The 16261-nt window shown below is 41.9% G+C and overlaps 1 protein-coding gene and 1 non-coding gene across 4 annotated transcripts in view; both read right to left on the bottom strand.

The window, feature by feature from the left end:
- Positions 1 to 15756, bottom strand: part of TMTC4 (transmembrane O-mannosyltransferase targeting cadherins 4) — an 84631-nt gene extending 68875 nt beyond the window's left edge. For all 3 annotated transcript variants that reach the window (XM_045186681.3, XM_045186682.2, XM_024578824.3), the window contains exons 1-5: positions 15569 to 15756; positions 12343 to 12555; positions 8460 to 8575; positions 7095 to 7311; positions 82 to 169 (exon numbers count right to left, since the gene is read on the bottom strand). In XM_045186681.3, coding sequence (XP_045042616.1) covers positions 82 to 169; positions 7095 to 7311; positions 8460 to 8575; positions 12343 to 12504 — 583 coding nt within the window. In that variant the 5' untranslated portion in view covers positions 12505 to 12555; positions 15569 to 15756. The remainder of the gene's footprint in view (positions 1 to 81; positions 170 to 7094; positions 7312 to 8459; positions 8576 to 12342; positions 12556 to 15568) is intronic.
- Positions 8163 to 8265, bottom strand: LOC112321572 (U6 spliceosomal RNA). Its single transcript, XR_002976544.1, has one exon. It is a non-coding gene; the product is annotated as a U6 spliceosomal RNA (small nuclear RNA).
- Positions 15757 to 16261: the final 505 nt, after the last annotated feature.

The following is a 16261-nucleotide window of genomic DNA, read 5'->3' as shown; positions in this document are numbered from 1 at the left end:
CCCATGTCCCGTCGAAGTGATGAACTTACATAAAAAGATCATTTCACATCATAAAATTAGGAAGACAAACATCACTCTTACTTTCTCTAAATGCTTTACAGTAGCCTAGGAAGGATAACAGAAAGAAGAGGGCACCCAGGAGGTCTGCACGGCCGACAACACCAGCAACCTTAAAAGAAAAGGAAGAAAAAAAGATTTACATTTAAAAATTTTGAAACAAATAAACTTAGAAAATATAAAAAATTCCTTAGAAGTAGAAAACAAAAACCTTATTAAACTCTGCCATCTATTAAAATAATCTGTGTAACTGCAACATCCCTGTGGTCTTACCTTCATTTGGCTTTTTTATTGGTGTTGGTCGAGGCATTAACTGTTTCTAAAAGACAGTTGGATTGCTCTGCACCTACTGGTGGCTATTCTGTGGGCTGGACAAGCCAGCAATGCACCTGTACAGTGAAAGCCCTGTCATTTAGCACTCTGTCCCCAAGACCTGCAGAGACTTAGGCTTCTGATGTTCCCAAAGTGGATTATCAATTGGAAAACATTATCAGCTTAAAGGGCGTGATATTTGAAAAAGAAAATCTGATTGAAAACATAAAGGCGAGGTGGGAAATAGGTATTGTAAGTCATCAGGCAGAGCCCTGGCTAGTCTAGCTTAGCTGGTTGGAGTGTCATCCTGTAAACCAAAACATTACCAGTTCAAGTCCTGGTCAGGGTACACGCCTAGGTTGCAGTTTCCATCGCTGATCAGGGTGCTTGTGGAAGGCAACTGATCGATGTTTCTCTCTCACACAGATGTGTCTCTCTCTCCCCCTCCCCCCCACACCACCTCTCTCTGCCCCTTCTCCTCTCTCTAAAAATCACTAAGCATGTCTTTGGATGAGGATTTAAAAAAAAAGTCATCGGGCAGATAGAAAAACACAGGGATAATTGCTCTATGCTGCCTCTGCCATCTTGTCTTCCCTTCAGACCAAAACTGGTTAAGTGGGTTAATCTAGAAAGCAGAATGAATGCTTCAAAAGTGGTTGACAGGATGAAAACAGAATAAAATTTATACCATTCCTACCTCCATTTTCTTATTCTGACAACTGTCCTTCCCTTCTTTCCATTAGTGACAATGAAGCAATATGAAATTTGTGTTTTATTTCTTTCAGGGTCCAATAATTGTTCTCCAAATGTTTTGTGGCAATGAGAGATGCAGAATTCCACTCATGAGTACTGGGGTAGTTTATGTGGCATTCTTTCCTAACTAGCATCTGGATGTGACATATATCAAAGTTTTACTGATTCCTTAGGTATCACTTTAATGGCTGGTAGGTTCACCTCTTCTTAAATGGTATATATATGAGATACAGAACAAAGACTGTTCTAAAAAATGGAAATAAGAAATATATAGTGAATATGAAAATTACTACATTTACATATGAATCCCAAGTGTGTGTATAAGCAATAGCTATACAGAAAGCTTTTTAGGACTTTCCCACTACACTGGTCAGATTTGAAACTCTGAGGGTGATTATAGATCTTGATCATGAACTTCTGATGCAGGTGTACATGGCACCCCAAGGTCTCCCTCAATCTCTGAGAATACTGAAAGAGTTGATGAATCCAACCTGTGAATGCCACTCACATCCAAGAAGGAAGCTAAGGACAAACAAGGGCTCAAAAGGTCTGGAATGAGTAAGCCAGTACGCCGGAGGGATCGACAGTGTATTTGTTTCATGAGTGCAGTGAGTATGCAACGAGAATTGGTGAACAGTCTGACCTGCAATGCACTCAATAAGGGACACTAAAACCAGGAATGCAAAGAAACCAAATAGAGCATTGACTAGGGGCTGGCTCACTGTTAGTTCCCCTCAGGAGTCATGAAGGATGCTCCTAAAAATTAGAGGAGCATCCTAAAAAATTAAATTGGGGCCTTGCCCATAATGAGTTATTACCAGAAATACCTTTTTATGACATATCTATAGGGCAGGGCAAACTTCTAGTTACTGAACATCTGTACTTATTATCATCCTGCAAATTTCCCTTGTCCCCTCTGATGCCCCCAAGGCATCTTACCTCATTCCTTGGGTCAGGATGCCACATATACCGCATTTTCCCTTTCTGTCTCTGAACCTTCATGTATGTGTGGTTCCCATACATATGTGTGTAATTAAATTTGGTTACTTTCTCTTATTAATCTATCTCATGCTGATTTGATTATTAGACCAGCTGAAAAAACCTAAGAGTAAAACTTCTTCCCCCATAGTTCTCTGGAAAAATAAGTGCACTCGCCCCTACCCACAACATTGTTTCCCTACTAGAAACAATGTGTGCAGGGGCCATAGGAAGGAATTAGAAGGTGACAGGGAGAATGTTTCCCCACCTTGGACGGTCTGAGTTCATTGGACGGTCAGATTAAGGAGGCCTGAGCTGCCTGAATTCAGGCAACGTGAAATCTTCATCAATACTTTGAGGAAAAGGAAACCTCACAGTTGCACTGTGTCTCTAGGGAACCCCCAGGGACTCTTTCCTTCCTGGTCTCCGAAGGAAAAGGGCCTAGGCAGCCCCCTCTCTTAGCTCTCCACTCTCTTCTGGTGACTGGTCTGTCAGATGCTTTACCCAGCTACAAATACCCCAGAGTGATTTGGGGTGACAAGGTTGAAAATGAGACATTTATATGAGTTAGGAAGCAAATAAAACAGATTACAATTATTGGGAAATATTCAGGGTATGACTGACTCCTGTCAGTTTGCCTAGGACTGTCCTTGTTTTAAAATGGAAAATCCTGTGTCCAATAACCCCCTTAGTCTTAAGCAAAGTGGACGGCTGGTCATTACAAAGATTGGGAAATGTAGGTTCTTATTTGCAATGAGCAAAAACATTCCCAATGTTAATATAAACACACAAAACACATAAATGTTAATATAAAGAAAGTTACATTACTAAATCTGTAGGGGTCTACACTGCTACTGGTTTCCCTTAATAAATGTAAATAGAAGCAGCACAATTATTCCCAAATCCTCAATCATTATCCCAGATCCATGTTCAGCGGGGGTGGGCAGTGGGGATGTTTTGCCCAAGGCTGTTATTAGAGATCCTGGCCAGGGCAACAGTGCAAAGCTGGTTCCTTGGTCCTGGCCTGGAAATGCGGAGGAGCTCTCCTTCCATATGGCTCCTTGGGTAATGCTGCTTTATGCTCATTTTTAAAGCAGAGTTAAATACAGAGTAGAGGATTTCTGGCCAAGATGGAGGCGTAGGTAGATACACTGTGCCTCCTCACATGACCAAAAGAAGGACAACAACAAATTTAAAAACAAAAAATGACCAGAACTGCCAGAAAACTGAACTGTATGGAAGTCTGACAACCAAGGAGTTAAAGAAGAAACATTCATTTAGACTGTGCCATAAATCAGCAATGTGGGTTGCCCTACCCTTGTGAATACCTAAGGCTCCACCTCTTACAACATAACAGGTGCATCAAGACAAAAAATATGGCCCAAATGAAAGAACAAATCATAGCTCCAAAAATAGAACTAAGTGATGAAGAGCTAGCCAACCTACCAGATGCAAAGTTCAAAACACTGGTAATCAGGATGCTCACAGAAATGGTTGAGTATGGTCACAAAATAGAGGTGAAGTGAAGGCTATGCAAAGTGAAATAAAGCTAAATGTACAGGGAACCAACAGTGAAGGGAAGGAAACCAGGACTCAAATCAATGATTTGGAGCAGAAGGAAGAAAACATTCAACCAGAATACAATGAAGAAACAAGAATTCAAAAAAATGAGGCGAGGCTTAGGAACCTCTGGGACAACTTTAAATGCCCCAACATCCAAATCACAGGGGTGCCAGAAGGAGAAGAACAAGAAATTGAAAACTTATTTGAAATCATAATAAAGGAGAACTTCCCCAATCTGGCCAAGGAAATAGACTTCCAGGAAATCCAGGAAGCTCAGAGTCCCAAAGAAGCTGGAACCAAGGAAGCACACACCAAGGCATATCATAATTACATTACCCAAGATTAAAGATAAAGAGTGAATCTTAAAAGCAACAAGAAAAAAGGAGATAGTTACCTACAAAGGAGTTCCCATAAGACCATGTGCTGATTTCTCAAAAGAAACCTTGCAGGTGAGAAGGGGCTAGAAAGTATTCCAGCTCATGAAAGGCAAGGACCTACATCCAAGATTACTCTATCCAGCAAAACTATCATTTAGACTGGAAGGGCAGATAAAGTGCTTTCTAGATAACACCAAGTTAAAGGAGTTCATCATCACCAAGCCCTTATTATAGGAAATGTTAAAAGGACTTATCTAAGAAAAAGAAGATGATCAAAACTGCACAGTAAAGTATCAACAAACTCACAGCTATCAACAACTGAACTTAAAAAAATCAAAAACAAAAAACAAAAGCAAACAACTAGAATATGAACAGAATCACAGAAATGGAGATCACATGGAGGGTTATCAGTGGGGAGGAAGAGGGGGAAGAATGAGGGAAAAGGTATAGGGAATAAGAAGCATAAATGGTATAGGAAATGTAGAAGCCAAAGAACTTATATGTATGACCCATGGACTTGAACTAAGGGTGGAGGAATGCTAGTGGGAGAGACGGTGCAGGGCGGAGGGGAATAAAGGAGAGAAAAAAATGGGACAACAGTAAGAGCAAATTCAATTAAAATATACTTAAAAACTCAGAGTGGAAAATAACAGGGAGGTGTAGATAAGATAAAATCAAACACCGACTATTTGTCTAAACAATGGAAGGTGAATACAAAAATTATCTGTCTTAGGAATACTAATTTTTAATGATCCATAACTTTTCCTTGCAATATAGTTTGAATGGTTTTCATGGATTAGAGGGGTGGGAAAGATGGAGAAATTTTTTAGATACCCCCTTTTCTCCTAGACAGCTAGACTTCTCTTGGCTTATTTGTGAATATGTCAAGTGTAGAACCTTGGTGGTAACATGTTCTCAGATTGCACACGTCTGGGGATACGGGCATGTGCATGTGCACATCCAGTTATACTTGTTGGCATTTCCAAGTTTTCTATAAACTAACTTTTCAGTATTTAAAATCAGAATTCTAGAAAAATTTATTTGGTTAATAATTCAAATATTCATTTTGTTTTTAAGATCACACAAAATTAGGTAAGGACCAAAACTGTAAGTCAGTCATTTTATCAGAAATTCCCTTATTTCTGATCAATTTTATACTATTTCTGAGTCTCAACAAACATTTAGACTATAAAAGAACTCACAGAAATGAACTCTAATTTAATCTCACACACATACACAGCTTACAGCAGTTCCCAGCTTGCCAATACCTTAAGTCCTCTGAATTTGCTGAAGTAAAAAATTATGAGAATTTTTTTATAGCTTAGTAATAAGATTAGAAGAACACTGCAAGAACAATTCCATAATCCTCTTAATACCAAAGAACAGGTAGTTTAATAAAATTAATAAATGAGATGCAAAAGGCAAGAATTCTGCTCAATATTTTGAAACTTAATTCCAGGATCTTTAATACAATTGGTTAATGTGTAAGTATTTAAATACATATGAGAAGCAGAAGTCTTGTGGAGAAGTAATAAAGTACATGTAGTATTTTATACTAGGTACCTCATGCTTACAGAATGAATAAATAAGATCAAATCTTTTACCTCAGCAAACATGGTGATTTACATTTTCAAAGGGTTCCCATGGAGGTGGGGGTAGCGTGGTTCCTGAAAATCCCACACAGTTTGTACCAAATATATTCAGGAGCAGCTCAGTGGAATAAAGGCATGGCCCACAGGACAGCAGGTTAGGCCCTGTCAGGAGCTGCCAATCCACCTGGGCTGAGTCTGTCAAGCGGATACAGGGCAAAGATGAGGAGAAGAAGGGAGGTGGGGAGAATTCCTGAGTAATTCCACAGTAGGACTTAGGGACCCACTTTCCAGGTCAACTCAAAGTATGCCGGCATGGCCTCTGCACAGACCTCAGACAGCCAGATCTTAAGTTCTATTCCTACATCCACCAGCTACACAACTCACCTGGAATGTCTTTTATTTGTCATCCCAGCCCATTTCTTCTTTAGTAAAGTAAAATTGTTATGCTGCCACAGAGTTTCTGTGACAATCACAATAGCAAGAGAAAGTATTTTGCAACTTTTAAATCTCCCAGCTAACACAGGAAAATTGCGTATCAAACCCTTCACAGAAGAAAGTTAATCTTAGCGTCTGGTTTGTAGACCACAGAGCCAGGCAACATTCAACATTCACACCTTTACAGTGTGACTATATAAGTGAAACAGAAAAGTATTGGTTGGCCAAAAAATCTATTATGTTTGTTCCATAAAATAAAAGACACATTTTTCATTTTCACCAGTAACTTTACTGATTTGCATATTTTGAGTAGTATGTCAGCTATCTCCCATGTGGTATAACGTTGATTATTCTCAATTAATGTCTCAATTTGATCACTACCAACTTCAACTGGTCTACCCGACCATGGAGCATTATCCAGTGAGAAATCTTCAGCATGAAATTTCGCAAACCACTTTTGACATGTTCCATCAGTCACAGCACCATCTCCATAAAATACACAAACCTTTTTGTGTGTTTCTGTTGCATTTTACCATGCTTTAAATAATAAAGCATAATATGTCAAAAATGTTGCATATTTTCTTCTACCTTCAATGTTAAAATCGCTACATGAAAATTCACCAAGTTTGATAAGCTTTTTTAAAATGCATGCTGATATGACAGCTGTCATAATACAATGTAACAAAATTGTTTTGAATAAAGTTAAAGACAGCTAAGTGATACTAGGGCTATCTTATGGAAAAAAACCAAGCGAAATCCTTGGCCAACCCAATTATCACCAGAGGTCATACTATACCATCATTATAAAATATTCATCGGTATGGGACTCTGCATTTTTCCACAAGAGAATTCTACTGGACCTGCATAACAATTGTTTCAAAGATCTGACAGGGCAGAGCCTTGTATATGAGGTACTGTATACAGCTCTAGGAGGATTTAAAGGAAGCCTGTTTTAGGAACCAGACTGACATACAGACAGCTTCTCAACCTTACGCAAGTGCAGATGCCACGAGCAGACAATACTTACGCACTCAGTGTGCACCGGATGCACTGCAAACAGCAGTGCAGCCAGCAGGGATGATCTGGGGGTCAGGTTCAACCTCCGGCCTTTACTGCTGTACTGCAGGCCACCAAATAGCACTGAGAAGACATCCACCATGAGGACAGAGATGCCACCATGCAGAAGGATGTTGACCATGTGGAAACTCATGGGGTGGAAGCCTCCGGACAAATAGTAGTTAATCCTGTAGCAAATGAAGGGTGCTCACACCAGGTAGGCAGAACCATGTGAAGTAAATGCAAACCACCTCAAGGAAAAGGCTGGTAATTAAAATATTAAAAGGAGAAAAGACTCTGTGTGACTTTGGTAAAACAACACCAAGATAAATAATGCCATCAAGCGAAGAAGACAGAAGAGAAGGCAGGGACATAATTAACTGTAGAGGGGGAAATGGACAATAAGGTCATTTCAGAGGAGTGGGACAGAAAACTCAGTGGCAAAGCTAGACCAATTTTTAAGTGCAAAAACAAGACTACATTCCAAAAAATATATATCACACATTACTCAGGACTATTCCAGAGAGACCTGGATATAAGATAGTCATGTGACTTGCTTATCCCCACCTCCCCTAAAAAAAGTACTTTATTATAGTTTGTCTAGCAGTCTCCTGAACAATGAACTACTTTCTCATTGTCAGGGATTATTGTTTCTGAGTGCTTTTCAATTACCAGTGGTTCCAATTCATCATTTCCATGCTTCTTTGAGAGATCTAGACACAAGTATTTATTGCATACAAGAAACATCTATGTTTCTATTCATAGAATAAATCTGTGGTGAATAAATCTATTCATAGAATAAATCTATGGTGAATAAATCTGTGGTGAATAAATCTACTTAATGCAAACAGCTCCCTGATTAATGGGGGGGGGGATTAGATTGCTTTTAATTTCATCTTGGTTTTGCCTACTGACAGTAGGAAGATTGATACCTTATTTTATAGTGAAAAAAAATGACAATTTCATTTGATGCCACACAGTACATTGACTCATTATTTCCTAGGTATTAACCAACGAAGGGTCCAACCTCCAAGAACTGTGCAAAATGGAGCACTTAACCAATTTGTATATTAGCTTTGAACACGGGTCATGCTAATTTCCCCTGTATTGTTTCACTTTTAGCATCTTTCCTGCCAAAGCAAGCCCTGAGTGTTCTCTCCATCTTCCTGTGACCTAACTTCTAATAGTTGGAGTTATTCAATACCCCTACTTGTTGGAGACCCTAGGAACCATGGATGGACCCACAGACCCTGTGAACTTTATCACATACAACCTGGTACATTATAATGCACAAGCTTTGGGTGACCCTCCAGGACAGCCCACAGTCATACCTCACCTGAAAGTCAGGATGGTGAGAGGTCGGTAGGACTTGTGGCTGGTGTTGCTGCTCAGCCTACTGCCCCAGAAATCATGATACCATAGGTCTCCAAGGGGCGTTTCTGCTTGGAGGTCCTGTGGGAACACAACCAGAGCACATTTTGGACAAATGAGTTATGACTGCTTATCTCAGAGCTAACCAAGGCCTCTTCTTTGAAGTTCCTCATACTTCTACTCTTCAACTCCCCCAACAATCCTGGGCCAAGGAACCAGCATCACTCATCTAGAACACAGGCAGGCCTCCTAGAGGGCCTACTGAACCCTCTGACAGGTTCTCCACATTGATCTTTCCAAAATACAAATCCAGCCACTCCACCCACTCCTGCTTAAAACAACGCAACAGAGCCCTTCCCTTCCAGGACAAAACTGATGTCTTGGCATGGATGCCACAGTCCAGGGCACTCTGGCTCCCACCAAATTCTGCAGGCTTATCTCTTGGACTCAGTGATCCTGCTAAAGGCCTTCACCGGTCCCCACACAGCTTTTGCTACCTTCTATCCCAAAGGTTTTGCATGTTCAGGTTTCCACCCAGATAGTCACCCCTCAACTCTTCACAACTCAGCTCCTCTTGCCATTTATATCTCAGCCATTGAGCTATGACCTTCTTGATCTTATGCAACTTCCCTTCCATGGGTCTTGGGACATCCTGCACCTAACCTCAGAGTGCCTGGCACACTGGTGATTTATATTCATATAGTTATACTCATATAACTATTATCTGTCTGCTCCCCTGGCCTAGGGCTCCACAAGGCTCAGATATATCTATGTTTGCTGAGAGTACATAGAAGGTTCTTTATCTATGCTGAATGAATGAATGGACCATATAGCTAACACCACTATTGCCCTCTCTCATATCCAATACATAAGACAATTTATAAAAATATCTCAGTTAAAACATGAGTGGATAAATGTTTTTAAGTTTTCCACTTTTGATCATAAGCTAAGCAGATAGTAATATTAAAGAAAAAACAATCTTTAAAGATAAAGATCACTAAATATTAAAAAAATACCTATCTTACTATCAATACTAAAGTAATTTAATTTGGTACTACAGATGCTTAATCATACTACAGATGCTTAAAGAAGCATTTTTTTTTACATTTAAATATGAAACTAGTTTGTTTAAACTCTATCTCACAAGAAAGTCAGACAGGTTACTGTGGAGTAATGAAACAATATTAATTTTTCTCTTTAAAGCATAATTAAACAAGAATATTTTAGGGACTAGAAATTATAATATACCAAGCACAAGGTATATTAGTCTAAACTCTTTGTTGCAGTAAGCAAAATCACTCTGATTAGCTTAAAAAAGGGAATGATTTAAAGAAAAGTGCAAGGCTCACCGATTCCCAGGTGGTTTAGAAAACCAGGTTCAGCACTGTGCAGCCAGAAGCACACCCACAAATCACACCACCAGACATCGTGCTGAGGCTGCCCATCTGCCTCCAGATCCAACCTCTTTGCAGGACTAGCTCCTCATTCCAACAGGTGGTGCACCTGATAGGAGAGCCTATGTCTGGGTCTGTATCTAAAATGGACACTTTTTGCAGGTGGTGGGGAATGATACAAACAGAAGAAGTGTGTCAAATCACAGCTAGCCCAAGAGAGCAACCAGTGTCCGTGACACACAGTGGAGTTCGGTGAGTCTTAGCTACTGAAGTGCTTGCTAACTCCAAGGGAAAGGCTTGAAAAGAGGCAAGAGATACAAAGTTGGTCACCTGATACCCACTTGGAGGGTGTATGTCTCTTCCACTGGGTATCAGCTTCGGAGGGCTTGAACATACTGACACCCTCTGTGACTTGGTTAGATATTTCCTGAAAGTCCTGTAATCCACCCACTAACTGAGTTCAACTCAGTTAAAAATTTAAGTCTATCTTCTTTTGCATTGTCCTAGAAGTACCTGTTCAGTTGTGAAGGGGGTGGGTAGAGGATCTCTTCTTCTATGTAAGCAGAAGATAAACACCAAGAAAGTTCTAAATATTTGATTAGGTATAGCCTAAACAGAGCAGGTCACACAGAGAAAGGTCAATTTTTCCTCATAACGACTTACAGAAAAGACACGGTATGTCTGAAACTTTTGCTAACTCCGTGTCTCAAAATCATTATTTCAATGAGAGAGAGCAACTTGACACTACAAGGATGCATCTGGAAAACAGTCTTTAACACTACTAATAAAACCCAGTAACAACCTGTTTCACATTACTATAGGCACAGTGCCAATGAATGGAGTGCCTTTCATTTCACAGGAAAGAAGAAAGGGAGGGCTAGCAAGTTAACAAAGGGGCGCAGTGTGATGCTTTGGAAAACACTGCCAAGACAATGTGCAGTAGGGCCATAACATGGTTTCATCTGCCTTACCCCAAACAAAAGGAAAGAAAATTATACCCACACACCAGGGCATCCCACATACAAGAGAGCTCAAGCTGTCCCTTGCCCTACTTCTTACCAAAGTTCTTCCACAGAGGTTCTGAGTTAACTTTATAAATCTTCACGTACTAAAAGTGGAAGAGTCAAGAAACTCTCAATAAAATAATTTTAACAGTAAAGTCTTATCCTCGAGTCCTTGTTAGGAAAGCAATTCTGTAGCTATGAAGCCATGAATGTGACAGAGTTACTTAGATCTACAAACATACTTCTTTTTCTTTTAAGCATAGTTTTAAAAAGAACTGAAACAGAAATGTCTGCAATAATTGCTGGGTGAACTTGAGGAAAATTACAAATGAACTTGAATTAAAAAGAAGCATCAACAATGCTGTAGTTTGTGCCATCGAAACAAGAAAATCAGTTACAATGCATTACAAATAAAATACCTGCAACCCTGCACCGCCCCCCCACCCAAAAAAAATGTTTGTCACATTGACAATTTTTTTCCAGTATTTTCAATGTGAAAATGACTTTTTCCTCATTTGGTAGAAACAATGACTTCAAAAATTTAACAGTATCCAACAACAGTGTTACAAAGACTTGCTACAATTGCATCTGCTAAGAGAGAGAAAGTAGTATATTCCTTCAAACTGTCTTCATTGGTTAAGGCATACACAAAATATCTCCTGAGTAACTAGAATGTCACAGGACTCCAACCATTTCCACAGTCTTTCTCTTCTGGGCCCTCCCTGCCTCTAACTTGCTTGTTGTGATTTTCTCTAGGCTTCTTAAATTGCTTAAATCTTTTTCTTCCCTTCCCATAAATTTATTTCTTCTCCTCTATCTCTAGTTAAGAGATTGAAAGAGTATATTTCCCCTGAACTGATGGAGCACCCACTGGTGAACAAAAGTGGCTGAAATTTTGCAGATTCAGCAAATTTGGGTCTCCAACACAAAATGAGCAGGAAATGCATCGCTCCCTGTCCTCCAGTGGCTGTCAGTAGGCTCTCCTGATGTGATCAGTGAAGGACAAAGAAGCCAGCTCACGGCCTGGTGCTGAGGCTAAACCTTTCCATGGGTGACCAGACTCAGCCATCACTGCAGCAAATGTATGATTTTCTTTTTTTCTGGAACATTCTGGAGACCTGTCATAAAACCTAACTCAGTCTGCAATGTCCTGCAACACCCTTGCCTTGAAATCTTAGAATAATGGTTTCTCTGATACATGTGTGGCTTGCAGCCTCCCATCACACTGGGCACACAGGCAGGGGTTGGAGACCCTGCTGCCAGCCTTAAAAGGGGCCCTATGTCAAGGAGACACTATCTAAAAGGGATGGGAAATCCAGAGTACAATTGGGGCCCATGCAAATGCTTAACCCAAGTTTAGTAGAAAATAATTCAATATAAATTTAGATTATTACTGAGATGTAAGCAAGTGGTTGACATAAGTTTATCAGAAAGGAATTAAGATACAAACCTTATTGTTAACAATAGCTTCAGAGTCATCAAAGACAAAATCTCCATCATAGCTACGTGCAAAACATACGAGGGAAACAAATCCCACTACTAACTTAGCCCTGAAAGGAGGAAGAACAGAAGATGGAACGATGTGATCCAAATCGGCCTCCAACTCGGCCATTTTGAAAACTGCAGGCTGTCAGCCTCTGGCTGGAGCATTGTTGTTAGAAATCTGCAAGAAAAATAGCATGATCTGATCATTCATTACTGCATTGTTAGGAATGCTTCTGCAGTGGACATATTTACCTTGAGTGAATAAGAGTTACAGTCATTTATGCTGCGATTTTAGAGGATACACTCTTTAAAAACTTTAAGTTGTGGTTTTCTAACTCTAGTGGGCAGAAAAGTCACCTGGGACACATATAGACTCTCCTGGGCCCAACTGCAGCCTACTAAACTGGAAACCATTGGGTTTCTGATGCTGGGTTATCCTTGAGAAACACTGATTTAATGGACTCCTATATTTATCAACCCCATAATGCAAATCATTTTCTACGGTCCTGGAACCAGTTTACAAAGTTAAAAAAAAAAAAGTTACCACCTTAGTGCATCCAATCAAGAAAAATCAAGAAATATTCATTGTTCAGTCTTAGCACATTGTATGTGGAGAAGGATGAAACACGATTGCGATTTTGAGAACTCAGGACACTCATGACAGATAGATGAAAATCTGAGAGAAGAGTTTAGTAGAGATAATGAGGCAGGGCACATGTTTGATGGACAAGTCAATGGTTCATACACAGACAGCAGAGAGAGGGAGGAGAGAATGTTGTACTGACTGGTTTGGGACAATATCTTATTCCAGAAAGGGCTGAGCTATATCTGAAAGAGGAGAGGAAGTTATTCTAGGTGAGGATATGACCTTCAATATCTGTGAAAGAGACAAGTTACAAATATACATTTACTTTTAACTTTTTTTCAAAAAGGCAAAATATTAAAGCCACAAATTTCCTCGTCTCAGCTTTGCCACTTAGTTCTGTGGCCTTGTGCATGTCACTTACTCTCTCAGAGTCTACTTCCTGTACTCCTCTGCAAAGCATAACTTCCCAGCAGTGAGAGAGCTTCCTGTCTTGGAATTCACCCAAACAAATACTATACTACCTCCCCAAATCACATATTATCTGTCCCCATTCCGACCACACCCTGAATAGGTGTTTTCTTTGGATTTATCAGAACCATGTTTGTGTCAAACTGCTTGGGTTTCAATCCTGGGTAACTTTGGACACATTACTTAACCTCCCTGGGCCTCAGTTTCCTTACCTCTAAAGTGGGAACAATAACTGTGATGACTTCACATGATTGTAAAGAGAGTTAAACAGGACACCCACCTAAAATGTTTAGAAACGCTGGCTTTAATAAACACCCAGGGGTAGTTAACTTTATTATAAGCACTTTCTCCAAGGAGGAAGAAAGCACAGGCAGACTATTTTCTTTTGAAACAAAAGAAATCCCCTTTAGTATTAGGTTTATTGATACCAAGGCTCTTTTGTCTTTCCTATTAAGAGACCTGCCCCATTCCTATCATGCTGAGACAGAGGAGAATCCCAGGTCCCTTGATTGGGAAGGCAGTTTGAATGTACTTGTTTTAAGGTCTCCAAGGAAATACCCCAGACTATGGAATCAATAAGGAGTCAGCCAAATAGGCCCTTTGAGGTTACAGGCATCTTTTTGACAGGCTTCTGAGCAAATGTGGAGATAGACAACAGTCCACAGGACATATCATTTAATGGTAACAATGTCCTCTCCAGATTTTCAATCCAGAGATGAAAGGCTCTGCAATTCTCACTGAGTTCTCCACCTGATGTAACTCATGCTCTCTGGAAGTACTGGGAGGAATTCCAGCTACTACCTGCTGCCCACCCCCCCCCTTTTCTTTTTCAGTGAAAGGATAAACTACTGGTCAACTCTAAATTACAGCTGCAAACACAATACAGGTTACCACGCTGGCCCCAACCACTGTTGTCTACATTTCAGCTAAAGAAATTAGTCCTACTACTTAAAACAAATAAATAAGGCTGAATAGTTAGAAAGATACCATGACTTAACATGGAGGGAATTAAGTGTTCTTTGATTTAGAAACTTAATGTGGAGGAAAACAAACATTTTATACCAGTTTTAAATGCACAATAGAGATGTGAACATAATAAACGGTCTTAATGTTATCTGCCTTAGGCCCAAATATTTGAATATTATTTCACAAAATGTTGTCATGAGGTCCAAATGGCCCTACTGGGAGAATCCTGAATCAGAAAATAATTTGTGCTTCTTAAATTAACTGTGGAGCCTCATTTGTCATCTCGGATGTCTGTAACGAAGACTATCGTTTGGTACTCAGGGAATAGCAGAGATGTATGTATGCAAAGCACAATGTAGACCCTAACATCTGGGATGCTCTGCTGTGCCAGGGTCAGACTCCTGGGGAGTGAACAGGACAGTTGAGTCAGTCTCAGAATGATCCTCTGCCTCCTCTTCTCCTGCAGGGCCATCAGAGAACCTAGTCTGCTCAGTTCCTGCCGTCAGCATTTTCTCCATTCTGGCTGGCTCCCCTTCTCGTAGCAGCTTCCCTCCCTTCTTTGCTGTGCCACCTACTCGGCTTCCCCAAACTCCAAGCCTGTGCAGAGAAGAGAAGGCTGGGTGGCCCCGGCCGCTGGCACGAGGCTCTCCGCAGCTGTGCTAAGCAGCCAGCTTGTAGTAGCTGTCACTCACAGCGCAGCCGGGGAACCGCCTTTAATCCAGGGCTCATATCCAAGTGGCCAGGCAGCACCCAGCTGTCCTGGGGATGCGGCCAGCTGGCGGCCAGGGGCAGGGGCCCCAAGGCCACGTGATGCAGGTGCCCAGTACACCCTGGGCTGGCAGGAGGGCTCGCGCAGTTGTAACAGGATGGAGGACCACACCACCAGGTGAAGTGAGTGCAAGGGCCGATACGCAGGATGCGGGCAGGGGTAGCAAGCTGCTCCCGCGTGCTTCCAGCAGGGTGCCTGGGGCCCGCGTCCCCCAGGCCCGGCCGCAATTGCGGTCCCGAAGCCAAATCCTCCAGCAGCGCTGCTGCACGGTCCGGAATGGCCCACCAAGCCTGGGGCGCAGCAGTAGCGGGGACAAGGCGTCTACTCCGCCCCCAACTCTGCTCCTCCTGAGGCGTGCTCGGCCCTACTCTACCCTCATGCAGGAGCTTCCCCTCATGTTACCTGCAAGCAGCCAGGGCAGCGGCTGCATCTCCTTCCTGGGCGCGGAAACTCTGGCCGCTCTAGTCGCCCTACCAGAGCTGGGCAGGAGGAGGGGCTGCCCTGTCGCGCCCGCGTCTTGGGACTCACGCTGCCAGCCACCCGCACCTCCTACTGCTCCCCACGCATGCAACCGCACACTCTCACACTCCCACCTTGGCCCGCCCCCTCCTTTAGGTCTTTGGCTAATTCTGCCGTCACTTTCATGCTGCAGTGCGTTACTTTTCAGCCCATTGGCTGATGCCCGGGACGTCAGGCTAGCAGGGCTAGGTGGTGAAGGAGGCGCTGGGACTGGCGGACTCTGCGGTAGAGGAGGAAGCGGAGTTTTGAAGTGGAGTCTGGGCGGAGCCGGGGGCGGGAAGGGGAAGTACTAAACTAGCAGGGAGAGGTAGGCTGCCGGAGCAGGCTGCTTAGAGGCTTGTACCTTCTTCTGTCGTCCACTGTCCGCAGGGCCTTTGTCTGCTTGTCTGCACTTCTCGTGCTGTCCGCAGCTGCTCTTGGCGGAGGGACTGCAGCCCCCCTGAAGGAAAAGGAACTGGTTCGGAACCGACAGAATTCCAGACTTCATGTCTGGGAGGAGTTACTTCACATGCTTGTCTCCACTTTCTGCCTCTCGGAACAGAACTGAACTTCGTTTTTCAATCCAAGGCTCTGCCG

Source organism: Desmodus rotundus, chromosome 13, assembly GCF_022682495.2.
Source record: "Desmodus rotundus isolate HL8 chromosome 13, HLdesRot8A.1, whole genome shotgun sequence".
In the NCBI taxonomy this organism is placed as follows: Eukaryota; Metazoa; Chordata; class Mammalia; order Chiroptera; family Phyllostomidae; genus Desmodus; species Desmodus rotundus.
This window is presented reverse-complemented; position numbering and strand designations above follow the sequence as displayed.